Source organism: Salvelinus sp. IW2-2015, linkage group LG2 (genome assembly GCF_002910315.2).
Source record: "Salvelinus sp. IW2-2015 linkage group LG2, ASM291031v2, whole genome shotgun sequence".
Lineage (NCBI taxonomy): Eukaryota > Metazoa > Chordata > Actinopteri > Salmoniformes > Salmonidae > Salvelinus > Salvelinus sp. IW2-2015.
In genome coordinates this window covers 19,484,595-19,512,201 of record NC_036839.1, presented here as the reverse complement: position 1 = coordinate 19,512,201, position 27,607 = coordinate 19,484,595, and the positions used below count along the sequence as shown (strand labels likewise).

Sequence of the window (27,607 nt, the reverse complement as noted above, 5' to 3'; positions counted from 1 at the left end):
ACATCAGCCAGGAAAGCATAGGACTGAGAAGTGGTCTGTGGTCACCACCTGCAGAACCACTCCTTTATTGGGGGTGTCTTGCTAATTGCCTATAATTTCCACCTGTTTTCTATTCCATTTGCACAACAGCATGTGAAATTTATTGTCAATCAGTGTTGCTTCCTAAGTGGACAGTTTGATTTCACAGAAGTGTGATTGACTTGGAGTTACATTGTGTTGTTTAAGTGTTCCCTTTATTTTTTTGAGCAGTGTAATTTCATTTGTTTAACACTTTTTTGGTTACTACGTGATCCCATGTGCTATTTCATAGTTTTGATGTCTTCACCATTATTCTACAATGTAGAAAATAGTACAAATAAAGAAAAACCCTGGAATGTGTAGGTGTGTCAAAACTTGTGACTGGTACTGTAACTCACTGTAAAAGAAGAGTGGTGAAGAAATGGCGTAAACCAAAGGAAAGAGAGTTGTTATACTGATATGTATAGATATATTTATTTATTTCCCAGCATTTTTTTCTGAAACACTCCAAGAACAAGTAACAGGGGAAAATGTATGTCTGAAGAAATAGTGCATGAACACTAGGCATTACTAATTATCTAAACATGTTTCTAATATCTCTACAGGACAGCACTACATCAACTACACTAATCTACAGGGGAGGTCAATCACTGACCATCAGACATCGTTTCAACATGTTACTTGCCCCTTGACCAAAGAAGAAAAAAAATACCCCAAAATATTGATGTGCACCCCCCAATCCAAAGGGGTAGTCGTTCAAAGAGTTGCCAAGTAATGTGCAAGATTATACAGCGCAATACATAACAGATAGAATGGTAAGATACCTGTGTACTGTTCATTGGCTTAAACTCCCTACCCGTTTAAAAAAGGCAAATATATTATAAAAAATTCTTGCTTTACATCTGCAGATTGATTTTAGGATGCATTTATTTGTCATTTGGATTTAAATGTAAATAAATAGGTTTGTATGGAGAATGGCTCATTTTTAAGATTTCTTCATTGTTTTTGGAAAATTCGGCATTGAATGAAAAAGGAAAAGAAAACTGAATAAAAAATTAAAAAGACAATCAATTCCTGTTACAACTGACAAAGTAACAGAAAATACTTGTCTGAAGGGGGAAAAAATGCCACTGCTAATCTACTTACAAAAGACCATAACTATTCAATTTGTGAAACCAAATCAAAATCAGGCTCATTTTTCCATCTTTAGAAAAAAAGCACAAGAACCAAATATGCTAGCAAGACCGATGTCCATATTTTGCTGATTTGTTTCGTCTGTAGAGATACAAAAATGTAAACATTGCAAAATAAATAGTGGTAAAATGAGTGATACAGGATCCGTGGTTCATGCTCATGATCCCAACAAACGTTTTTTTTGCATTTTCACATGTACTATATATTGTTTGCATTTTTCAAGTGCAAAAGCATGATGTCAAATTTACTAGAATTCACGTAACAGAAAAAAAGAAAACATACTAATGATACAAATATACTATCTTACAAGGTAGTGATATTCCCAATTTACAAAATGTACATTTATAATATTGACACGTTATAATTTTTTTGATATGCTCGATTCTGTATAGGTCCTTGTATACGCGTGCCCTCTGGTGGCTGGGGCTGGAGCTTGCGTTCTGTTTGTCACATTCACCGGTCTGAGCAGAATGGCGATGAGGGAGGAGGAAGGGAGTGGGTTATGTCACCTCCATTGGTACTGTGGTCTCTGATATGCCGTTCAAAGTATGTCTCTCAGGTTCGTGAGTATCCCTACAAAAATGAATAACTATAGTAATTCATTATTCAGATACATATGCCTGGAAAATGAAAACAAATGTATATCAGCCATTCTAAATGAAAAAACAAGAAATTAAGAATCTAGTAATTGCTGGACAGGTCAGAAGTAATGGACATACGGATATATATTCTGTGTGTTGATGAGGCAGAAGTTATGGACATACTAAAATACATACAAGTGAAATGTATTCTGGTCTTACCTGGCCATGCTGCCGATGGCAGAGGCGGGCGTCACCATGGCCACGCGGTCCAGGCTGCTGGCAGCCACGGTGGCCAGCTTTAAGGCAGACGGCGAGGGGGCAGAGGGTCTGGCGTTGTGTTGGTGGTGGGCAGGGGAGACAGCACTGCCGTGGCCCCGGTGGTTGGGCAGAGACTGAGGCGAGGAGGAGGTGGAGTGGGCAGGTAGCAGAGGGCCTCCGCTGGAGGAGGTAAGACCTGACCTGTCCAACCCTGTGCCGCTCTGGGATGTGCTGGTGGAGTGAAGAGGTCTGGAGGTCCCTGCAGGAGAGGTGATATGACACCGTCAAACCTGAGTAGGCCTATTACCTGAATAAGCACATACCTTACATGTAAATTAATGAGGTGGGATGGTCATTTAGCATCCCCCGATCAGAAACAATAAGTATTTTTTCAATCCTCCAATATTTGCCTCCACTATGGTACCCAACTACAATAGAATATCCGAGAGAAGTCCATAGATTTAAAATGTATGACATTCTAATCTAGACGACATGTTCATCCAAAGCTCACCTGAAGGCTGGACAACCCCATTGACGCTGGTATTGTGTGATTTATTCTCATTGTTGACCTGGCCTGATGCACTGATCACAGCTGATGCCGCAAAATGGGCGCTAGCCGAGTCCAGAGTCTTCGATATGATGCAATCAGTGGAGCCAGAAGTCTACAACACAATATTAGTACAGTCTTTAGAATATAACACTGCCATAACATACATCAAAACATACATACACTGAGCTGTTTGCAACCTACCAACATATAAATGGATATGACAATGTTTTCTGCCCCACCTACTGGACCGAAGTCATTAGGAATTCTGTGTATATACAGTTATCTTTGAAGAGGTGAAAGACGGTGTGTGTACTTGTGTGTTTTGTCGCTCTGGCAGTGAGGAATGCTGCTGGGGAGGAGCAGCTTTCAGCTGCTGTTTCTGCATCTGGGCCAGAGCCTGCTGATGTACCTGGTACTGCTCCTCTGTGATGCCTCCTGTCAGTACAGGAGAATAGGGACAAGACCATCAGACAGACACAGAGAGAGATAGAGAGCGACAGAGAAAGAAAGAGAGACAGAGAGGGGGAAAGTACACAGCAAGAAGGGAGGGAAGATGAGCAGATGGAGAACTGTAGTAATCTTTGAAGGGAGGAAAATATGGCGAGGAGATGAAGACTGCCTGGGTTACCACTCCCTAACACTAGGGGTCATAGTGGAGCAATACCAGAAAATGCAGCTAGGAGTGAGTGAAGGCCACAACTGATTGACTGGAAGTTCCTTGAAGTGCAAACCCCCTAACAGTCTACGGTTCAGTGGCAGCCTTTCCACTTCCCTGCACAAATCATGTCTGACTGGGAGTTATGAATCAACACTTGCTGACAGTCCTGAGAACAGTTACTGTTGAGAAACGTGATGACAGCCTGCAACCAGGGGGCTGACAGGGAAAAAGAAAACCACCAAATACAAACAAACCCATCTGACCTGCCTATTTTCAATGGAGAACCAAATGTGTTCCACAAGCAGCACAATTAAAAAATACAGCCAACATGGAAACTAGGCCTATACAGTTAAATTATTTTTGGGACAGGCTTGGTTCCAACATATAAATGCAGAGGCCGATGTGAGATAGAAACAGAGGGGTGGACTTTAGAATCACCATGGGGTGGGGTTGAGGAGGAGCTTACCTTTGCCACTTCTCTTGGAGTGAACCAACAGCCCTCCAGACAACGTGGTATCCATGGAAGATCTGCCCGTCCTCGTGTCACCACTGCCGTCACCCTGGGTGGGCCTAGGTCTGAAACAGCGCCACCTCAGGGCCTGGATGTTGCTCACGATGTCTGCCAGTGAAGAGGCAGAGCCAGGCATATTTCTGTGGTTCTGTGGGGAGGGCCAGGGATCAGTAAGGTCTGGGGCACAAGGCCTGGTGAAGGAGCAGGATGTGGCGACGGCTGAGTCCAGCTGCTTTAATGCGCTGTCCAGGTCTGATGAAGCCCGATCCAACAGGATCCTGAGGAGAGGGGGAATTTGTGGAATCTTAGTGACAATTCAATCAGATTTCATTCAGAGAAATCACAATGTGAGTTAACATGTATCATTGGCCCTTAATAAAACAACAGAATACCTAACCAAAAAGGAGATAGATAGGTGGATGATAAGAGGAGTTGGTTACCTGCCACCCCGCCCCACCCTCCTGCGTGCCAGTCCGACACAGCGTTGGGGTACAGAGAGGGCGGTAAGGGAGTGACGGTGACGCAGGGCATCTAGCCCTGCTAGCTCAGGGTGATCCCACAGAAGGCCAGAGCTCTGGTCCACAAAGGGCTGTAAAGACAGGCAGAGGAAACAGTTACTCATTTAGGCTACCTACAGCACAGTATCATACAGACAGTACCTCACCTTACCCACAGACTAGACCCAATACCACAATTTTGCCAGACCAATAACAGGGGTCGCATTAACACAGGATATTGCATTTTCATGTAGAAAAGAAATGCTAAAATGCTTCTTATTGTAAATTCCGCTCAGATTCAGTCAGGGTTGGCTCCAAATCACGAATTCAAAAGGAATAATTTTGTGCTTCAGTTGCACTTCTCAATTTAGCATTTTGATTTGAACATTTGAAAAGCTTTGGTGTGTATTAGGCTATTTGATTTAATGTATAAATGTTACAGAACTTTGGCTTCACTAATAAATATGTTGAAATAGAAACCGATCATTTGGTTCTGTCTTTAGTCCTTTTTTTATATAGACTTTTTCTATGGTGTTATTGACAGTATGTTTGTTTATTCCATGTGTAACTCTGAGTTGTTGTTTGTGTCGCACAGCTTTGCTTTATCTTGGCCAGGTCGCAGTTATAAATGAGAACTTGTTCTCAACTAGCCTACCTGGTTAAATAAAGGTGAAAAAAAGGGTATATGGGCTAGGGTATAGGCCAAATGTGATAGTCTGCCTGTAACCAACCTAAATAGGCCTATAACTCCATTCTTATTCTATTCAGAGTTTAGAGGAAATCAAATAGGAAATTATCTATTATCAGGCTGGTTAATGTGATGCATGTCTGTTGAATTTGGAAAAACCCACCCGCACACAGGCCCAGCATCACCTACTCAGCCAGCCAGGAGTCGTTCCTGCGTTGCGGCCGTGGCATACAGCATACTTTCTACTCAACGGTACATGCTAAATAGAATGTGGCGATGAGCACATAGTATGCAGTTTAAGTATGTCATAAACTATTATGGGGATTCGGACACGGCCATTATTGACTTTCAATATWAAACGCAGGTGAAATGGTATAAAACGCAAACTAAATTGTTTAAAACGCAGATTTTTTTCATGGTCTACGTTTTGAAAATGCAGATTTCTGGAAGCAAATACCCCCCTGTAATAATGTGTGGAATCGGAACTGAATGTGAGAGAATATATTTTAATTGCACTTCTGATTGCAGTGAGACTCACAGCAAGGTAATGACAGCCTGCTTTCCTTCTGAAGGCAAATGCACCATCTGGATCATTCTCCTCATCTGGTTCTGATGGTGGAGACTGAAAGAGACAAAAAAACAAGACTTCAAAATACATACTTGCTCACAAACCAAATAAGACAATGTATGAACTTCACTATGATACTGTCATCAGGACCCTGTTCTCAGAGGTACTGACCAGTGGGTAGTCCTCCTCCTCCTCTCCAGAGCTGTGGAAGTCATACTGTTTAATATCGGCCTTGTTAACGATGTGCTGGCGCTTGGTGGGCCTGCCAGGGCGGCACAGGGGGTCCCGCCTGGCGTACTTCTTCTTTGGTCTGACAAAGTCAAAGGGATCCTCCTTCTTCGCCGAGACGTGGTGGTGCCCATGGTGCTGGAGACTACCGGACTTGTGCGTCTGAAAGAGAAAGATCATGGAATTAGACGTTGTGAAGTGTCAAGAGCCAGACAGACAAGATTTATTCATGGTAAAATGTCCAGAGTTAAGAGGTCATTGCTGCATTCAAGTTCTTGAAACGTAATCAGTGTGCTGCCGGTGCATCCTGCAGCATCCCCTCTTCTGAACTGCTTCAATGTCAAACGTAAAAACATCAGGTAAAAGTTGAGGTAATGTTATGGTTGATATAAGCCCTTATATTACCTTGATCTCAGCTTTATGGTTATGGCGGTTCCCGTTCGTTAGAGTGATTGGAGCAGTGTAGACGGGCTTCTCAGCCAGAGGGACCGTCACCTCACTGAGGACTTCACCCGTAAAGTCACCCATCTGATATCTACATGGAAACAACAGACAAATAATAGGAACACATTCATTCAGTGCCTTGCAAAAGTATTCATCACCCTTGACGTTTTTCCTATTTTGGTGCATTACAATGTGTAATTTAAATGGATTTTTATTTGAATTTCATGTAATGTACATACACACAAGTTTAAATTGGTGAAGTGAAATAAAAATACATTTGTTAAAAAAAAAATGGAAAAGTGGTGCGTGCGTATGTATTCACCCCCTTTGCTATGAAGCCCCTAAATAAGATCTATGCAACCAATTACCTTCAGAAGTCACATAATTAGTTAACTTCTTTGTGATAGGGGGCAGCATTTTCACTTTTGGATGAATTGCGTGCCCATAGTGAACTGCCTCCTACTCTGTCCCAGATGCTAATATATGCAGAGCATTATTACTATTAGATATAAAACACTTTGAAGTTTCTAAAACTGTTTGAATGATGTCTGTGAGTATAACAGAACTCATATGGCAGGCAAAAACCTGAGAAAAATCCAAACAGGAAGTGAGAATTCTGAGGCTGGTCGATGTTCAACTCATCGCCTATTAAATTCCCTGTAAGATATGGATCTGTTTGCACTTCCTACGCCTTCCACTAGAAGTCAACAGTCTGTAGAACGTGGAATGAAGCCTCTACTGTGATGTTGAGCCGGATGGGAGGTGTTTCAGTCATTGGTCTGGCAGAATGCCAGTTCCTGGTCACGCGCATTCCAAACGATATCGTCTTGCTTTCCATAACTTCTAGAGGCACAAAGGAATTCTCCTGTTGGAACGTTATTGGATAGTTATGATAACAACATCCTGAAGATTGATTCTCTACTTAGTTTGACCAGTTTATTCGACCTGTTATATAACTTTTTGAAGTTTCCGTCCGAGTTCGCCTGCATCTGCGCGAGCGTTTGGACATGTGCACTAAACATGCTAGCAAAAGTAGCTACTTAGACATAAGTAATGGACATTATCGACCAAAACAACGATTTATTGTGGAACTAGGATTCCTGGGAGTGTATTCTGATGAAGATCAAAGGTAAGGGAATATTTATGATGTAATTTCGTATTTCTGTTGACTCCAACATGGCGGAGAAATGTTGTTATATCTGAGCGCTGTCTCAGATTATTGCATGGTGTGCTTTTTCCGCAAAGTTTTTTTGAAATCTGACACAGCGGTTGCATTAAGAACAAGTGTATCTTTAATTCTATGTAAAACATGTATCTTTCATCAAAGTTTATGATGAGTATTTCTGTTATTTGACGTGGCTCTCTGCAATTTCTCKGGATATTTTGGAGGCATTTCTGAACATGGCGCCAATGTAAACCGAGATTTGTGGATATAAATATGCACATTATCGAACAAAACATAAATGTATTGTGTAACATGATGTCTTATGAGTGTCATCTGATGAAGATCATCAAAGGTTAGTGATTAATTTTATCTCTATTTCTGCTTTTTGTGACTACTATCTTTGGCTGGGAAAATGGCTGTGTTTTTCTGTGGCTATGTACTGAGCTAACATAATCGTTTGGTGTGCTTTCGCCGTAAATCCTTTTTGAAATCAGACATGTTGGCTGGATTCACAACATGTGTAGCTTTCATTTGGTGTCTTTCATGTGTGATTTCATGAAAGATAGATTTTTAGTAATATATTTGAAATCGGCGCGCTACATTTTTTCTGGCTTTTGGCCAAGTGGGACGTTAGCGTCCTACATATCCCAGAGAAGTTAAATAAAGTCCACCTGTGTGCAATCTAAGTGTCACAGGATCTGTCACATGATCTCAGTATATATACACCTGTTCTGAAAGGCCCCAGAGTCTGCAACACCACCAACCAAGCAAGGGGCACCATGTAGACCAAGGAGCTCTCCAAAATGTTGTGGAGAAGTATATAAAAAAATATCCCGAAACATCCCACAGGCAACATTAAATCCAATATTTAAAAATTTGAAAGAATATTGCACTACAACAATCCTGCCAAGAGAGGGCCGCCCACCAAAACTCACAGACCAGGCAAGGAGGGAATTAATAAGAGGCAACAAAGCGACCAAAGATAAACCTGAAGGAGCTGCAAAACTCCAAAGGAGAGATTGGAGTATCTGTCCATGGGAACATTTTAAGCTATACCCTCCACAGAGCTGGGCATTAAGGAAGAGTGTCCCCCCAAAAAATAAGCAAACATGTTTGGTGTTTGCCAAAAGACTCCCCAAACATATGGAAGAAGGTACTCTGGTCAGATGAGACTAAAATTGAGCTTTTTGACCATCAAGGAAAACACTATTTCTGGGATGAACCCAACACCTCATCACCCCGAGGACACCATCCCCACATTGAAGTATGGTGGTGGCAGCATCATGCTGTGGGGATGTTTTTCCATTGGCAGGGACTGGGGAACCGGTCAGAACTGAAGGATGGCGCTAAATACAGGGACATTTGAGGGGAAACCTGTTTCAGTCTTCCAGAGATTTAAGACTGGGATGGAGGTTCAGATTCCAACAGGACAATGACCCTAAGCATACTGCGAAAGCAACACTTGAATGGTTTAAGGGGAAACATTTAAATGTCTTGGAATGGCCTAGTCAAAGCCCAGACCTCAATCCAATTGAGAATCTGTGGTATGATTTAAAGATTGCTGTACACCAGTGGAACCCATCCAACTTGAAGGAGCTGGAGCAGTTTGACTTGAAGAATGGGCAAAAATCCCAGTGGCTAGATGTGCCAAGCTTATAGAGACATACCCCAAGAGACTTGCAGCTGTAATTGCTGCAAAAGGTGTCTCTATAAAGTATTGACTTTGGGGGGGGGGTGAATAGTTACACACGCTCAAGTTTTCTTGTTTTATTAACAAAAAATATGTTGCATCTTCAAAGTGGTAGGCATGTTTTGTAAATGATACAACCCCCCCCAAAAAATTTAATTCCAGGTTGTAAGGCAACAAAATAGGAAAAATGCCAAGGGGGTGAATACTTTTACAAGCCACTGTACAGGGTAAAAAAGACAGATGGGAGGGAAAAAAGGCAGCAATTTGCAGTAATTTGTCCATCATTCATATTGACTGACAGTACTCATCAACAACATGTAAGGACAGGCTGTTCTCTTTTAGCACGAGGACTAGAAGAAGTGTGTTACAGTGTTAGAAACTAAGTGAGAACTGCAATATAGGGCTCCTGAGTGGCGCAGCGGTCTAAGGCACTGCATCTCAGTGCTAGAGTCGTCATTACAAAACCTAACCATGGTTCAATTCCAGGCTGTATCACAACCGGCCGTGATTGGGAGTTCCCACAGGGCGGCGCACAATTGGCCCAGTGTCGTCCGGGTTAGGGTTTGGCCCGGGGTAGGCCGTCATTGTAAATAAGAATTTGTTCTTAACCAACTTGCCTAGTTAAATAAAATAAATTAATTATAGCACTCAGCATGACCTCTAGTCTGCTCTGACACAGGAACCCCTGCTGGGTTACACCATGTATCACTAATAAGACACTGGCTACAATCACACACACATAAGAAACAGGGCAAACAATCTCACACACATACCGGCTACCATCCCTCTAACCCTCCCCCCAATGCTTTTAAGGCTCACCTTTTCTCCACCACCTCCAGTGTGAGGTGCAGCAGCTCTCTCTTGCTCTTCTCCCTCCTCTTGATCATCTCCAGGATGGTGACCGTGCGGCTGAACTCCCTCCGGAGCTTCAGCATCTTTTCATAGGACGCCTCGTCATTCTTACGGTTCTGAACAAGAGAGAGACACGGTCAAACAACTATACAAACCCTCAGGATCATCAAGCCGACACAGAGGCAGACTTGCCAACCGTAAAGAATTTAAGAGTACCACCGGCACACACTACACACTTTCTAGGTGAAATTMAGTGAAAATGTAAACTGGCCTGAATTAAAAATTCAGAATAATTCAATTACAGGATGCAATGCAGTAGTCTAGTTTACTGTTGGCTATCTGGAATATCAAACAACTGAACTAGGCCTGTATGAGCTGGTTTCAGATCTCCATCCCTGACCTCATCCATCAGGTCTGACTACTATTCATTCAACATGTTTTGTTGTCACTATTATCACATCATTAGCAGCCAAATACTGTTGACATGCAGCTATTTCAAGAGGACAGATCAAGAGCTGATTAATTAAGATAGGCCTACTAATCTTTAACAGTCTAAAATAACTTCCCGTGAAGGACGGTTTTTAGTGGAACAGCTCTCTCTGCCATGTCTGTTTCCATGCACGCAGTGACCCACAATGAACCACTGCAACACTGCACGCTTCTTTGCTCGTCAATGCGGTCGTGCCTTCTACCGTTGCTTAGATCAAAGCTTGTGCGGGCAAGAAAGTGTGCTCGCCTAGTTGACTATGGAGCTAACTACCTTTGTCTTAATGACACCTTAGCTAAGGCGCTAACAATGAAATAATAGTGGTTGTGCTTAACCAACACATACAATTTTGGAACATGTATTGAGCAAACAGTTTGTTCTCCATTTCCCCTACCCTTTTCCTCACACATCAGTTGTATCAACAGATGAAGTGGAGAGCTGCCATCAAGCTCGAGGGAGAAAAATAGTACTACGACGACGATGGGGGGGACGACTTTTTGTCTCCTCGCCCAAGTCCTCTGATTGGCTCAGCTCCACTATGTGCCAACTCAAAGCCTATTTTTGGGAAGTTTTTTGTACCAGCGTACTTTGAGCTCAAATTGCATGCATGGTACACAAAATACCTGCAGGTTAGTAGGTCTGCAGAGGTCCTGACTGAGTTAGGGTACAGAGATATTCATAATTTTTTTTGGAGAGCACATCAATGGGGCGTATAGCAGTTAAGATTATTGTGCCAGTAACCGAAAGGTCACTGAATCAAATCCGAGCCGACTAGGTGAAAATCTGTCGTTGTGCCCTTGAGTAAGACACTTAACCCTAATTGCGGTTGTAAGTCACTCTGGATAAGAGCATCTGCTAAATGAGTAAAATGTAAATGGGACTAACATGAAACAAATGACTTGCAACACAATGATAAATTAAATTGTGCAAGGCTCCAAACCTGGAAAGAATAGACAATTATTGCCCGATACTGAAACTGCATCTAATCGAAGTGTGAGGGGACACACTTTCAGTCCAAGCCATGTGATTCTCCTTTCTCACCTTCCTGGTCTGCATCTTCTCTGTGCGCCGTCTGAAGGCCACATAGGCATCGTTGTTGGTGGAGCCGTCTCTCTTCTCCTGCTTGATGAGGGGGATGAGCGACGGGCCTTGGCAGTTCTTCCTCTTCCTCACCCAGTAGTCGTACACTGACTTCAGGAGGTAGTCATCCTCGTTCAGTAGCAGTTTGGCCTCTGTGATAGTGACCAGCTGTGAGCATACAGAGATGGAAGTTTAGTTTATTACAGTGTTTCCTTGATTATTTTCCAGAGCAAAGCCTCTTAAAGCAACATTACATCCAGGCCCTCTGGCATTAAAACGGTAAATCTTCTATTAGCACAGAGAAGCTCTCTTGATAACTGCTGCTGGTCTAGATGGAGGGTGTTATGTTACCTGGTTTGCGCTGGCTTTCTCCAACCTGTCTACCATGGTCTCAAACTGTATGGGTTTGATCTCCATCTTGCGGTTGAGCCTGTTGAGGAGGGTCTCATCCTCTGAGTCCATGTCATAGTCTGGCTGCTCATTATCCAGACCCAGGGCTATGAGAAGAGGAAGAGGATCAGATTAGGTCAGAAAAAAGGTKTTCTTGGTGCAAATTCATTAGTGTAGGGCCTCTAATCGAGTACAGCTGGTTGGCTGAGGACAGATTTCATCTTGTGAAAGTGATTTTGTAACAACTTACATCAATTGCTCTATAACAGGGGTGCTCAAACTTTTGGGCTTGGTGGGCCCCCAAAAATCTCAGTGTTGGGCCGAACAAACAGACATCTACTTAGAAATATTAAAAATGTAAACCATAGCTTAGGATCTTGAAACAAGGGCTTTTTAGAAATCATAAAATCACACTTCAAACAACCCAATTCTAGCCATTTACAGTGCATTCGGAAAGTATTCAGACCCCTTCATTTTGTTAAGTTACAGCTTTATTCTAAATTAGATGCATTTATTTTTTCTCAAACACCCCATAATTACAAAGCAAAAACATTTTATTTTTTAAATAAACTTAAATATCACATATCACAAGTATTCAAGGAACTCTCTGTACTTTGCTCAGTTAGTTAATCTTTCCCTCAATCCTGACTAGTCTCGTGAGCATGATACTGCCAACACCATGCTTCACTGTAGGGATGGTATTGCCTAGGTGCGATACCAAGTTTCCTCCAGACGTGACACTTGGCACTCAGGCAAAAGAGTTCAATCTTGGTTTCATCAGACTAGAGAATCTTGTTTCTCATGGTTTAAGACTCCTTTTTGGCAAACTCCAAGCGTGCTGTCAGGTGCCTTTACCGAGGAGTGGCTTCCGTCTGGCCACTCTACCATAAAGGCCTGATTGGTGAAGTGCTGCAGAGATGGTCGTCCTTCTGGAACGGTCTCCCATCTCCACAGCTCTGTCAGAGTGACCATCGAGTTTTTAGTCACCTCCCTGACCAAGGCCCTTCTCCCCCGATTCCGGGCGGCCAGCACTAGTTAGTCTTGGTGGTTCCAAACTTCTTCTAAACTGTTTTTGGCGAACTTCAATGCTGCAGACATTTTTTGGTACCTTTCCCCAGATCTGTGGCTCGACAATCCTGTCTCGGAGCTCTACGGACAATTCCTTCAACTTCATGGCTTGGTTTTTGCTCTGGCATGCACTGTCAACTGCGGGGCCATATTTAGACAGGTGTGTGCCTTTCCAAATCATGTCCAATCAATTTAATGTATCACAGGTGGACTCCAAGTTGTAGACACATCACAAGGATGATCAATGGAAACAGGATGCACCTGAGCTCAATTTCGAGTCTCATAGCAAAGGGTCTGAATACGTATGTATATATGGTATTTCTGTTTATTTCTTTGCTAAAAAAAATCGTACAATCTGTTTTCGCTTTGTCATTATGGGGTATTGTGTGTAGATTGAGGGGAAAAATAATGTAATCAATTTTAGAATAAGGTTGTAATGTAACAAAATGTGGAAAAAGTGAAGGTGTCTGAATACTTTCCGAATGCACTGTAACTTGACACATAACACCACATTCTAATTACCAGTATTAAAACATTACCAGTATTAAAGATGGATAAACAAATAAATGAACCCATAAGGCTAATAACTTGAATGTTTCAAATGACTTAAAATATGGGAAAGGTAACAATTTGTATTTGCAGCAGTAAGTCACTGAAATGCATCAGAAAAGGTATTAGAAAGTTCAGGAAAACATTAGGGAAGCATGGAACTTGCAACACCAGGGTTGTGYGTTTGATTTCCACAGGGGACAAGTTCAAAAATGTAAAAAGAAATATGCACTCACTACTGGATAAGAGCATATGCTAAATGACTAAAATGTAAATGTAAGGCAGAAGTGCCTACACCGTTTTGGGGAGCCCTAAGTGAGATAAGGTTGGGGGGCCCACCCACCTCATGGGCAAAACATTTTTAGCGATCCCCCTCTTGGCAGTGGATATTCTTTTTCCAGTTTCACCTGGTAATTTCCTTCCATTCTACACATTTTGCCATGGGGCAGAGAAACTTTTTCAGTTTTAAAGTTAATTTCCTGCAATTGTACACATTTTGCAATGACTTATGCCATGTTCACATGATATCTGAGTGAGAATGACTAACAAGATCAATGTGGGGCCCTTGGACATGGGCACATGCCCTGCGTGCCCGGTAGGTAATTTGGTGACGATTACTACAAGGTTTAGATAGCTGGCTAGATTACCGTATCTAGCAATTACATTTATTTTAGTTGACATGGGCTAATTGAGTGACAGACATAAGTGGAACACTGCAGATGCACTACCAAATTTCGATATCGCACCTTCTGTATTCTACTTTTCTAATTCTCAACAATAAGTTGAGACCCCGACGAAGTTAGCAGAAAAATATAATAATTAAATAAATAAAATCGGAACCTTCTGGTGGGCCAAACCAAACGTTGTCCCAGTTTGGTCGCCCCTGCTCTACAACCTCTGCTGTCAGACAGCCAAAGATGTGGTAGCTTGATGGGCTGCTCAAAGATTCAATATTCAGATTTGGCAAGCGACATTTCAGAAACCATTTGATGGCTTGTCAACAGTTGTCCTCTGAGTGAATATGTGTGTGTTAGGGCTGGGCGATACGGCCAAGATATTATATCACGGTATTTTTAAAAAACTGGACGGTATTTGACAGTTTATTTTTTATTTTTTTTATTTTACCTTTATTTAACCAGGTAGGCTAGTTGAGAACAAGTTCTCATTTGCAACTGCGACCTGGCCAAGATAAAGCATAGCAGTGTGAACAGACAACAACACAGAGTTACACATGGAGTAAACAATAAACAAGTCAATAACATGGTAGAAAAAAAGAAAAAAAGAGAATCTATATACAATGTGTGCAAAAGGCATGAGGTAGGCAATAAATCAGATAATTACAATTTTTAGGCAGATTAACACTGGAGTGGTAAATCATCAGATGGTCATGTGCAAGTAGAGATCTGGTGTGCAAAAAAAGCAAAAGGAAATAAAAGCAGTATGGGGGGGTGAGGTAGGTAAATTGGGTGGGCTATATACCGATGGACTATGTACAGCTGCAGCGATCGGTTAGCTGCTCGGATAGCAGATGTTTAAAGTTTTGAGGGAGATAAAAGTCTCCAACTTCAGAGATTTTTGCAATTCGTTCCAGTCGCAGGCAGCAGAGAACTGGAAGGAAAGGCGCCCAAATGAGGTTTTGGCTTTAGGATGATCAGTGAGATACACCTGCTAGAGCGCGTGCTACGGGTGGGTGTAGCCATCGTGACCAGTGAACTGAGATAAGGCGGCACTTTACTAGCATAGCCTTGTAGATGACCTGGAGCCAGTGGTCTGACGGCGAACATGTAGCGAGGGCCAGCCGACTAGGGCATACAGGTCGCAGTGGTGGGTCGATAAGGTGCTTTAGTAACAAAACGGATGGCACTGTGATAAACTGCATCCAGTTTGCTGAGTAGAGTATTGGAAGGCATTTTGTAGATGACATCGCCGAAGTCAAGGATCGGTAGGATAGTCAGTTTCACTAGGGTAAGTTTGCGGCGTGAGTGAAGGAGGCTCTGTTGCGAAATAGGAAAGCCGACTCTAGATCTGATTTTGGATTGGAGATGTGTGATATGAGTCTGGAAGGAGAGTTTGCAGTCTAGCCAGACACCTAGGTACTTATAGATGTCCACATATTCTAGGTCAGAACCGTCCAGGGTGGTGATGCAAGTCGGGCGTGCGGTGCAGGCAGCGAACGGTTGAAGAGCATGCATTTGGTTTTACTAGCGTTTAGAACAGTTGGAGGCCACGGAAGGAGTGTTGAATGGCATTGAAGCTCGTTTGGAGGTTGGTTATCACAGTGTCCAAAGAAGGGCCAGAAGTATACAGAATGGTGTCGTCTGCGTAGAGGTGGATCAGGAATCGCCCGCAGCAAGAGCAACATCATTGATATATACAGAGAAAAGAGTCGCCCGAGAATTGAACCCTGTGGTACCCCCATAGAGACTGCCAGAGGACCGGACAGCATGCCTTCCGATTTGACGCACTGAACTCTGTCTGCAAAGTAGTTGGTGAACCAGGCAAGGCAGTCATTAGAAAACCGAGGCTACTGAGTCTGCGATAAGAATATGGTGATTGACAGAGTCGAAGCCTGGCCAGGTCGATGAAGACGGCAGCACAGTACTGTCTTTTATCGATGCCGGTTATGATATCATTTAGTACCTTGGCGTGGCTGAAGTGCACCCGTGACCGGCTCGGAAACCGGATTGCACAGCGGAGAAGGTACGGTGGGATTCGAGATGGTCAGTGATCTGTTTGTTGACTTGGCTTTCGAAGACCTTAGATAGGCAGGGCAGGATGGATATAGTCTGTAACAGTTTGGGTCCAGGGTGTCTCCCCTTTGAAGAGGGGGATGACCGCGGCAGCTTTCCAATCCTTGGGGATCTCAGATGGGGCTGTTGGCCAAGGTTGGAGTCGCCAGGAGGAAGGCATGGCCAGCCATTGAGAAATGCTTGTTGAAGTCTTCGATCATCACGGATTTATCGGTGGTGACTGTGTTACCTAGCCTCAGTGCAGTGGGCAGCTGGGAGGAGGTGCTCTTGTTCTCCATGGACTTTACAGTATCCCAGAACTTTTTGGAGTTAGAGCTACAGGATGCAAATTTCTGCTTGAAAAAGCTGGCCTTTGCTTTCCTGACTGACTGCGTGTATTGGTTCCTGACTTCCCTGAACAGTTGCATATCGCGMGGGCTCTTCGATGCTATTGCAGTTCGCCACAGGATGTTTTTGTGCTGGTCGAGGGCAGTCAGGTCTGGAGTGAACCAAGGGCTATATCTGTTCTTAGTTCTGCATTTTTTGAACGGAGCATGCTTGTCTAATATGGTGAGGAAGTAACTTTTAAAGAATGACCAGGCATCCTCAACTGACGGGATGAGGTCAATATCCATCCAGGGTACCCGGGCCAGGTCGATTAGTACCCGGGCCAGGTCGACAGTATTTTTAGTTTTTGAAAAATAAAAGTTCTACATTTGCTTTATGAGAAGTAAGTGATCCTAGGGTGGCAACACATACATTCTTAATGATTTCAATTAGTCTTTCTCCATTCTGATTGTTTTATACTGTTCAATTCAACTTCAACCAAAACAAATTTCAGCACTTATCATTTCTGCATTTCCTGCACTCAATTGCAGTGGTGGAAAAAGTACCCAATTGTCATACTTGAGTAAAAGTAAAGATACGTTAATAGAAAATTACTCAAGTAAAATTGACAGTCACCCAGTAACATCCTACTTGAGTAAAAGTTTAAAAGTATTTGGTTTTAAATATACTTAAGTATCAAAAGTACATTTAATTGATAAAATGTACTTAAGTATCAAAAGTAAAAGAATAAATAATTTCAAATTACTTATATTAAGCAAACCAGGTGGCACCATTTTCTTTTTCTTATATTTACGGGGATAGCCAGGGGCGCACTCCAACACTCGGACATAATTTACAAGCAAAGCACTTGTGTTTAATGAGTCCTCCAGATCAGAGGCAGTAGATGACAAGGGATGTTCTCTTGACAAGTGCATGAAATTGGCTCTTTTCCTGTCCTGCTAAGCATTCAAAATGTAAAGAGTACTTTTAGGTGTCAGGGAAAATGTATGGAGTGAAAAGTACAGTATTTTCTTTAGGAATGTGTGAAGTAAAAGTTGCCAAAAATAAATATAATAAAGTAAAGTACAGATACAAAAAAAAAACGACTTTAGTACTTGAAAGTATTTTTACTTAAGTACTTTACACCACTGTTCAATTGAGATAATTTCCACACTGCCATGTAGGGCTGCACAATATGTGCAAATAAATAATCTAGGACTTATTTGAACCAAATGTTGCAATTGTGATTTGACTTACTATTCTAATTCTATAGTTAGAATATAATAGTGGGCACTTTGAAAACAGTGTTGTTTGAGATGACAACAAATTAAAAAGCCAGGGAGGAGTTGTGACAGGATAGGAACTAAAGTGTGGATTAGTGTTTCCTAGGGGACCCTATAAGCTTTGGCTACATTGCATGTTCTCTCTTAGCTACTTCATGTAGCTAACATATTCTAGCTTTGCATATTCCTCTTTGATTTAGAAGATACTGTTGCACAAACAACATGCTGATTTAGGTCTACACCATCACTGTTATTATCAGGCTGTATTAGCTAGCTAAGTTTGCTCTTACCCAGTACATTTATTAGCTAGCTAGCTATTAGCATTATCAGCTAACAATTAGTGTCTCACAAGATTTAGGGCAACTTGCTAAGAAAAGACAAACTAATAGTGTCATTATAGAACGCTAGTGGATTTATATTAAGAAGCAAAGTGAATACAGCATTGTTGTCATCAACATTGTTGCATGTGCTGCATTGACCATGCAGGCTGAAACCAAGTGTCTCATGGTTGAGGAACATCAAATACGCTCCTTGCGTGACAGGGGGCGTGGCTAGGTCTGTGAGGAAAGTGGCACGGAGAGAAAGAGCGGAGAGCGATGACTCAAGTAGCAAAGTAAACTATAAAAATTGACATTACCCATGGAGTACCATATTTAACAAACATTCAAATACCGGTATAGAAGTAAAAACCCAAACCGGTCCCTGCATCAATACCGGTATATCATAAAATACAGTATACCACCCAGCCCTAGTGTGTGTGAGAGTTGGATGGGAGGGGGAGTAGCCTACAGAAGCTGCTGCCAAGAAAATGCTACTCACGCTGGATGTGGAAGAGCTGTTTGGGGATCCTGAGCTCTCCTTTATAGAGACGGTCGTAGTAAGTGATGTTGCTCTCCGCCTCTGGCACCGGGATGACCATGTTCTCCTTCTTTTCCCTGAAAACCGACTGAGCAGAGATGGCCCTCTGGAGATGGTGCTCCTGAGGGAGAGAAAGATTGACATGTTTAGAAAACCTGTATTGGCACAATTCAGACAAAAAGAGACAGAGTCTATTAGAGGGCGAGAGGAAGAGAGCGAAGGAGACATTGAGAGAGGGAGTAAGGGAGAGAAGAGGTAGAAAGAAGAGTGAGCAGAAAGCTTGATCCTGTGTTTACTTAATAGTAAAAACCTACTAGGACAAGTACATGGTAACAGAATGATGCTGAGAATCAGATTTAACTTTAAAACATATCAAACAAAAACCAATGCAGATACAAAGTTTGTTAACAGAATGATTGTGCTGTCATTCTGTTACCAATGTTTGAATCAGGCACTGTTCTTTAAGTAAAATGTTTTTTTGTTAAATGTTGTGGACATTTGTAAAAGTAGTCCTTTTGCTGAGTTGCACGGTTTGTTTAATTTTGCAATTATTGGTTTTTGTTTGACATACATTTTAAAGTGAAAGATCTGAGTCTCGGCAGCATTCTGTTACTTTGGAATTGGCCACTTTATCTTCAATCAAAAACTACCATGTTTGCATATCATGACAGCAAGGATGCCTTTCATATGCTGTACAGTCAGTAGACAAGACAGTCTCGTCAGCAAATACCCTGTATGGAATCGGTTCATAGGCTGCACAGGCAAACCAACAGCAGCCTCCTGCAACAACTTGAAAGGTGTAGGGCTCATTTTAGTGCTGTTGGACTGACTGCAGGCAATACTAAATCTGCACTGATCTAACAATAATACAGATCAAAGAGAAGTAGCTAGCTACATTAGTCTACAAGTGTGCCATGGCTCATTTATGGCGCCTTGGCTTCCTATCTTTATCCAAGAATGGCGTAGCAGTCGGATGTGTCTTTGTCCTGTCTTGTCCCGTGTAAATAGTATTCGTATTTTTCGTATACATTTCGTATTTATTTTAATTTCACTTTCCATCTAGGAACTGAATATACATTCCTACATTCCGCCTCACCCAATGTGGTACGGACCTGCTATTTTTTATATACTTTTGAACCGTAACCCCAATCAGAAGCTAGCCAGATAACTAGCTACTAGCTAGTAGTCAGTTAGCCACTGCTGCGGTCTTCGCCCTTAACTCGGACACAGCCAGCTTCAATACCGGGCCGATAACTGCAGTCTGTGCAAGGCGATATCAACCCAGAGCATATAGGACTGCTTTTTTCTCTACCACATCACCGGATTCCTGACGCAAGCTCTGGACAATTACACCGTATTATCACAGCTAGCTAGCTGCAACCGAGTGGCTACTACTGGCTAACACCTCTGTCCCGAAGCAAGCACCAGTTAGCCTTGAGCTAGCTCGAGCTAGGCCCATCTGCCGGCTAGCTGCAGCGCGATATCAACCCAGAGCATATAGGACTGCTTTTTCTCTTACCACATCACCGGATTCCTGACGCAAGCTCTGGACAATTACACCGTATCATCACAGCTAGCTAGCTGCAACCGAGTGGCTACTACTGGCTAACACCTCTGTCCCGAAGCAAGCACCAGTTAGCCTTGAGCTAGCCTCGAGCTAGGCCCATCTGCCAGCTAGCTGCAAGCGCGATATCAACCAGAGCATATAGGACTGCTTTTTCTCTACCACATCACCGGATTCTGACGCAAGCTCTGGACAATTACACCGTATCATCACAGCTAGCTAGCTGCAACGAGTGGCTACTACTGGCTAACACCTCTGTCCCGAAGCAAGCACCAGTTAGCCTTGAGCTAGCCTCGAGCTAGGCCATCTGCCGGCTAGCTGAAGAGCTAGTGCCACTGCACTGCCACGAAGCTAGCACCAGTTAGCAAACATCTTTACAACTTCATCAACCTTCTTTGCATCGCACATCTGCTGCTTGGATTCTCTGTCGAAAACACACGTCTGAGCAGCCTCTGTCTGACAGACACCCCCGGGCTACTAACTTTACACGCCGCGTGCTAGCTTAGTGGAGGCCTCCTCTGCTCCATCTACGGCTGCCCCCTGGACACTATGATCACTTGGCTACATAGCTGATGCATGCTTGACTGTCCATTAATTCACGGTACTCCATTCTGTTTATTTGTGTCTTACCTGTCGGCTCTGTGCTTTAACTCAGGATCTGTGTGTATTTAATCCGACCTCTCTGCCTAGTCATCGCCATTTTTTACCTGTTGTTGCTGTGTCAGACTAGCACCCTGTTATTGCTGCTGTTATTACTGTTGTTTTAGCTAGCTCTCCCAATCAAGACCTGCAATCACTTTATGCCTTATTGTATGTCTCTCTCAAATATCAATATGCCTTGCATACTGTTGTTCAGGCTAGTTTTCATTGTCATTGTTTTGGTTTGCAATGGACCCTGTAGTTCCACTCTCCGTACCTCTGATACCCCTTTGTCCCACCCCCCACACATGCGGTGACCTCACCCATTGAGACCAGCATGTCCAGAGATACAACCTCTCTTATCATCACCCAGTGCCTGGGCTTGCCTCCGCTGTACCGCGCCCCTCCATACCCCTGTCTGCACATTATGCCCAGAATCTATTCTACACGCCCATAAATCTGCTCCTTTTATTCTTTGTCCCCAACGCTCTAGGCGACCAGTTTTGATAGCCTTTAGCCGCACCCTCATCCTACTACTCCTCTGTTCCTCGGGTGATGTGGAGGTAAACCCAGGCCCTGCATGTCCCCAGTCACCCTCATTTGTTGACTTCTGCGATCGAAAAAGCCTTGGCCTCATGCATGTCAACATCAGAAGCCTCCTCCCTAAGTTTGTTTACTCACCGCTTTAGCACACTCTGCCAATCCTGATGTCCTTGCCGTGTCCGAATCCTGGTTAGGAAGGCCACCAAAAATTCTGAGATTTCCATACCCAACTATAACACTTTCCGTCAAGATAGAACTGCCAAAGGGGGAGGAGTTGCAATCTACTGCAGAGATAGCCTGCAAAGTTTTGTCATACTTTCCAGGTCTATGCCCAAACAGTTCGAACTTCTAATTTTAAAAATTAATCTCTCCAGAAATAAGTCTCTCACTGTTGCCGCCTGCTACCGACCCCCCTCAGCTCCCAGCTGTGCCCTGGACACCATCTGTGAATTGATCGCTCCCCATCTAGCTTCAGAGTTTGTTCTGTTAGGTGACCTAAACTGGGATATGCTTAACACCCGGCAGTCCTACAATCCAAGCTTGATGCCTCAATCTCACACAAATCATCAAGGAACACACAGGTACAACCCTAAATCCGTAAACATGGGCACCCTAATAGACATTATCCTGACCAACCTGCCCTCCAAATACACCTCTGCTGTCTTCAATCAAGATCTCAGCAATCACTGCCTCATTGCCTGTATCCGCCACGGGTCTGCGGTCAAACGACCACCCCTCATCACTGTCAAACGCTCCCTAAAACACTTCTGCGAGCAGGCCTTTCTAATCGACCTGGCCGGGTACCTGGAAGGATATTGACCTCATCCCGTCAGTTGAGGATGCCTGGTCATTCTTTAAATGTTACTTCCTCACCATATTAGACAAGCATGCTCCGTTAAAAAATGCAGAACCAAGAACAGATATAGCCCTTGGTTCACTCCAGACCTGACTGCCTCGACCAGCACAAAAACATCCTGTGGCGAACTGCAATAGCATCGAAGAGCCCCCGCGATATATGCAACTGTTCAGGGAAGTCAGGAACCAATACACGAGTCAGTCAGGAAAGCAAAGGCCAGCTTTTTCAAGCAGAAATTCGCATCCTGTAGCTCTAACTCCAAAAAGTTCTGGGATACTGTAAAGTCCATGGAGAACAAGAGCACCTCCTCCCAGCTGTCCACTGACTGAGGCTAGGTAACACGGTCACCACGATAAATCCGTGATAATCGAAGACTTCAACAAGCATTTCTCAATGGCTGGCCATGCCTTCTTCTGGCGACTCCAACCTTGGCCAACAGCCCCGCCCCCCCGCTGCTACTCGCCCAAGCCTCCCCAGCTTCTCTTTACCCAAATCCAGATAGCAGATGTTCTGAAAGAGCTGGAAACCTGGACCCATACAAATCAGCTGGGCTTGACAATCTGGACCCCCTATTTCTGAAACTGTCCGCCGCCATTGTCGCACCCCCTATTACCAGCCTGTTCAACCTCTCCTTCGTATCATCTGAGATCCCCAAGGATTGGAAAGCTGCCGCGGTCATCCCCCTCTTCAAAGGGGGACACCCTGGACCCAAACTGTTACAGACCTATATCCATCTGCCCTGCCTATCTAAGGTCTTCGAAAGCCAAGTCAACAAACAGATCATGACCATCTCGAATCCCACCGTACCTTCTCCGCTGTGCAATCCGGTTTCCGAGCCGGTCACGGATGCACCTCAGCCACGCTCAAGGTACTAAACGACATCATAACCGCCATCGATAAAAGACATTACTGTGCAGCCGTTTTCATCGACCTGGCCAAGGCTTTCGACTCTGTCAATCACCATTTCTTATCGGCAGACTCAGTAGCCTCGGTTTTTCTAATGACTGCCTTGCCTGGTTACCAAATACTTTGCAGACAGAGTTCAGTGTGTCAAATCGGAGGGCATGTTGTCCGGTCCTCTGGCAGTCTCTATGGGGGTACCACAGGGTTCAATTCTCGCCGACTCTTTTCTGTATACATCAATGATGTTGCTCTTGCTGCGGGCGATTCCCTGATCCACTCTACGCAGACGCACAACATTCTATATACTTCCGGCCCTTCCTTGGACACTGTGCTATCTAACCTCCAAACGAGCTTCAATGCCATACAACACTCCTTCCGTGGCCTCCAACTGCTTTAAACGCTAGTAAAAAAATGCATGCTTTTCAACGTTCGCTGCCTGCACCCGCACGCCCGAATAGCATCACACCCTGGACGGTTCCGACCTAGAATATGTGGACATCTATAAGTACCTAGGTGTCTGGCTAGACTGCAAACTCTCCTTCCAGACTCATATCAAACATCTCCAATCCAAATCAAATCAAGAATCGGCTTTCTATTCCGCAACAAAGCTCCTTCACTCACGCCGCCAAACTTACCCTAGTAAAACTGACTATCCTGCCGATCTTCGACTTCGGCGATGTCATCTACAAAATAGCTTCCAAAACTCTACTCAGCAAACTGGATGCAGTTTATCACAGTGCCATTCGTTTTGTTACTAAAGCACCTTATACGACCCACCACTGCGACCTGTATGCCCTAGTCGGCTGGCCCTCGCTACATGTTCGTCGTCAGACCCACTGGCTCCAGGTCATCTACAAGGCTATGCTAGGTAAAGTGCCGCCTTATCTCAGTTCACTGGTCACGATGGCCACCACCCGCAGCACGCGCTCCAGCAGGTGTATCTCACTGATCATCCCTAAAGCTAAAACCTCATTTGGACGCCTTTCCTTCCAGTTCTCTGCTGCCTGCGACTGGAACGAATTGCAAAAATCTCTGAAGTTGGAGACTTTTATCTCCCTCAACAACTTTAAAAATCTGCTATCCGGCAGCTAACTGATCGCTGCAGCTGTACATAGTCCATCTGTAAACTACCCACCCAATTTACCTACCTCACCCCCCATACTGCTTTTATTTATTTACTTTTCTGCTCTTTTGCACACCAGTACCAATATCTCTTCTTGCATGATATCTGATGATTTATCACTCCAGTGTTAATCTGCTAAATTGTAATTATTCGATTTATTGCTACCTCATGCCTTTTGCACACATTGTATATAGATTCTCTTTTTTCTACCATGTTATTGACTTGTTTATTGTTTACTCCATGTGTAACTCTGTGTTGTCTGTTCACACTGCTATGCTTTATCTTGGCCAGGTCGCAGTTGCAAATGAGAACTTGTTCTCAACTAGCCTACCTGGTTAAATAAAGGTGAAATAAAAAAATAAATAAAATCTGTCACCCACACATCTCCTGCTTAGTATTAGTACGTTAGCTAACGTTACTTTCTTAGTGAAAAGAGACTCATTGGCCTCTAAGACAAGTAGCTAGGGACTATATTTGGTAAGCTAGTTAGCTAACTATTACTTCAGAAATATAAACTAAGAAAAAAAAGAATCATCCTTTTCAGGCCCTGTCTTTCAAAGATAATTCGTAAAAATCCAAATAACTTAACAGATCTTCATTGTAAAGGGTTTAAACACTGTTTCCCATGCTTGTTCAATGAACCATAAACAATTCATGAACATACACCTATGGAACTGTAAGACACTAACAGCTCACTTGGGCTCCCAAGTGGCGCAGTGGTCTAAGACACTGCATCTCAGTGCAAATCCAGGCTGCATCACATCCGACCGTGATTGGGAGTCCCATAGGGCAGCACACAATTGGCCCAGCATCGTCCGGGTTTGGCCGGGGTAGGTCGTCATTGTAAATAAGAACTTGGTCTTAACTGACTTGCAGAGTTAAATAAAAAGTTCAATATATTTTTATTAAAATTAAGGTCACAGTTATGAAAACCTAGGACACTGAAGAGGCCTTTCTAAACACCAAAAGAAAGATGCCCAGGGTCCCTGCTCATCTGCGTGAACGTGCCTTAGGCATGCTGCAAGGCGGCATGAGGACTGCAGATGTGACCAGGGCAATAAATTGCAATGTCCGTACTGTGAGACGCCTAAGACAGCGCTACAGGGAGACAGGACGGACAGCTGATCGTCCTCGCAGTGGCAGACCACGTGTAACAAGACCTGCACAGGATCGGTACATCCGAACATCACACCTGCGGGACAGGTACAGGATGGTAAGAACAACAGCCCGAGTTCACCAGGAACGCGCAATCCCTCCATCAGTGCTCAGACTGTCCGCAATAGGCTGAGAGGCTGGACTGAGGGCTCGTAGGCCTGTTGTAAGGCAGGTCCTCACCAGACACTACCAGCAACAACGTCGCCTATGGGCACAAAACCCACCGGACAAAACCAGACAGGACTGGCAAAAAGTGCTCTTCACTGACGAGTCGCGGTTTTGTCTCACAAGGGGTGATAGTTGGACTTGCATTTATCGAAGGAATGAGCGTTACACTGAGGCCTGTACTCTGGAGTGGGATCGATTTGGAGGGTCCTCCATGGTCTGGGGTGGTGTGTCACAGCATCATCGGACTGAGCTTGTTGTCATTGCAGGCAATATCAACGCCGTGCGTTACAGGGAAGACATCCTCTTCCCTCATGTGATACCCTTCCCGTAGGCTCATCCTGACATGACCCTCCAGCATGACAATGCCACCAGCCATACTGATCGTTCTGTGCGTGATTTCCTGCAAGACAAAGAGCCCGGATCTTAATCCCATTGAGCACGTCTGGGACCTGTTGGATCAGAGGGTGAGGGCCATTCCCCCCAGAAATGTCTGGAAACTTGCAGGTGCCTTGGTGGAGGAGTGGGGTAACATCTCACAGCAAGAACGGGCAAATCTGGTGCAGTCCACGAGGTGGAGATGCACTGCAGTACTTAATGCAGCTGGTGGCCACACCAGATACTGACTTACTTTTGATTTTGACCCCCCCTTTGTTCAGGGACACACTATTCAATTTCTGTTAGTCACATGTCTGTACAATTTTTTCAGATTATGTCTCAGTTGTTGAATCTTATGTTCATACAAATATTTACACATGTTAAGTTTGCTGAAAATAAATGCAGTTGGCAGTGAGAGGACGTTCCTTTTTTTGCAAAGTTTATAAAATGTTGGATGAGAAAGCATTGACGGCAAGTTTGCTTAGTTTGTTACTACACCGCACGTTTGTTATCAATCGCAACATTGCGCAAGTCACCAATAAAATGTACGTAAAATCATTTACGTCAGTAGTCGAAGAAAGCACTACCAATCATCAGCAAACCTAGTCATTTACGCTATGAGAGTATACATGGCGTAAAGACTACGATTTGCTACGCAACGAGCGTGAAATGACGGGACCTCAGCATAAATAAACAAACATACGTACAAAATGTTGCGTAAATACATCAAGAATACAATCGCACTACTGTGCACATTAAATTATTTTAAGATTTCTAAATGTAAACATTTTCTTACCGATTCTTCTTCTTTTTCCATCCCCGTAGGCATCTGCGGCACAGCCCGGTTGATCGAAACGCAGTCATTTAGGTCTGGAAGGTCTTTGTTGCGGTATATGGGGAGAGGTTTGGCGGCGTCTAGCGCTCGCGCTCGGAACGATAGTTTACTCATTGTTTGCCCCTATCGCACTCACATAGAACGCGAAGGAAACATGTATCCCGCCAGAATTCGCTAAGAAAATCGGTATAAATCCACAAGGGACTCGGTTGATTTCACAATAGTAGGATTCATTGGTAACCATTCGGTCGAAATCAAATGCGAAAAGCCATTTCTGGTCGAGTTTAACTGGATTTAGAAGCTATTTTTCTCGGGTGATCCACTCCCAGTGCCATGAAAAACATGGCGGACATGTCCACAGCGCCTGAGCAATCCCGACAGCCAGCGCGAGACATCTGAAAAACATGGGCCCTGGTGTTGCGCGCGCATCTCATACAACATGCATGAAAAAGTCATAAAACTCCACACTTATATATTTGCCTAGTAAAGTATGACTTTTAGTTGTATTGAAAAACACGTAGAACATAATTGTGGAGATTGTTCACCTACACCAAACACTAGTACACTTCAAGTAGGCCAATTCCAGGTTCCCATGTCATTTGCAATATTTGAGCCCAATATGATCTGGTTTAAGCTCAATAAAAATGTTGCCAATCATTTCAAAAGTTACAGAGGGTAGTTCTCGAAGAATAGACAGATCACTTAAGTGTGTAGAACATATCCTTTTGATACAAAATCTAATATTATTGTGTCTTTCACACTTAAACTGGCAA

The 27,607-nt window shown here is 43.6% G+C and overlaps 1 protein-coding gene across 4 annotated transcripts; it reads right to left on the bottom strand.

Moving 5' to 3' along the window:
• Nucleotides 1-476: 476 nt before the first annotated feature.
• Nucleotides 477-27,215, bottom strand: LOC111976369 (enhancer of polycomb homolog 2). 4 transcript variants are annotated; one of them, XM_024005158.2, is made up of 14 exons: nt 26,796-27,214; nt 18,635-18,794; nt 11,821-11,966; nt 11,431-11,637; nt 9,870-10,018; nt 6,157-6,286; nt 5,695-5,913; nt 5,494-5,577; nt 4,211-4,359; nt 3,726-4,048; nt 2,915-3,036; nt 2,563-2,713; nt 2,013-2,310; nt 477-1,785 (listed from the first exon to the last, which is right to left on the bottom strand). In XM_024005158.2, the coding sequence occupies exons 1-14, from the start codon at nt 26,946-26,948 to the stop codon at nt 1,713-1,715; spliced, it is 2,364 nt and encodes a 787-aa protein (XP_023860926.1). In that variant the 5' UTR covers nt 26,949-27,214; the 3' UTR covers nt 477-1,712. The 4 variants fall into 4 exon arrangements, with proteins under 4 accessions (XP_023860926.1, XP_023860944.1, XP_023860934.1 ...); XM_024005176.2 differs by having other exon boundaries at nt 1,715-1,801; XM_024005166.2 differs by having other exon boundaries at nt 1,746-1,832.
• Nucleotides 27,216-27,607: the final 392 nt, after the last annotated feature.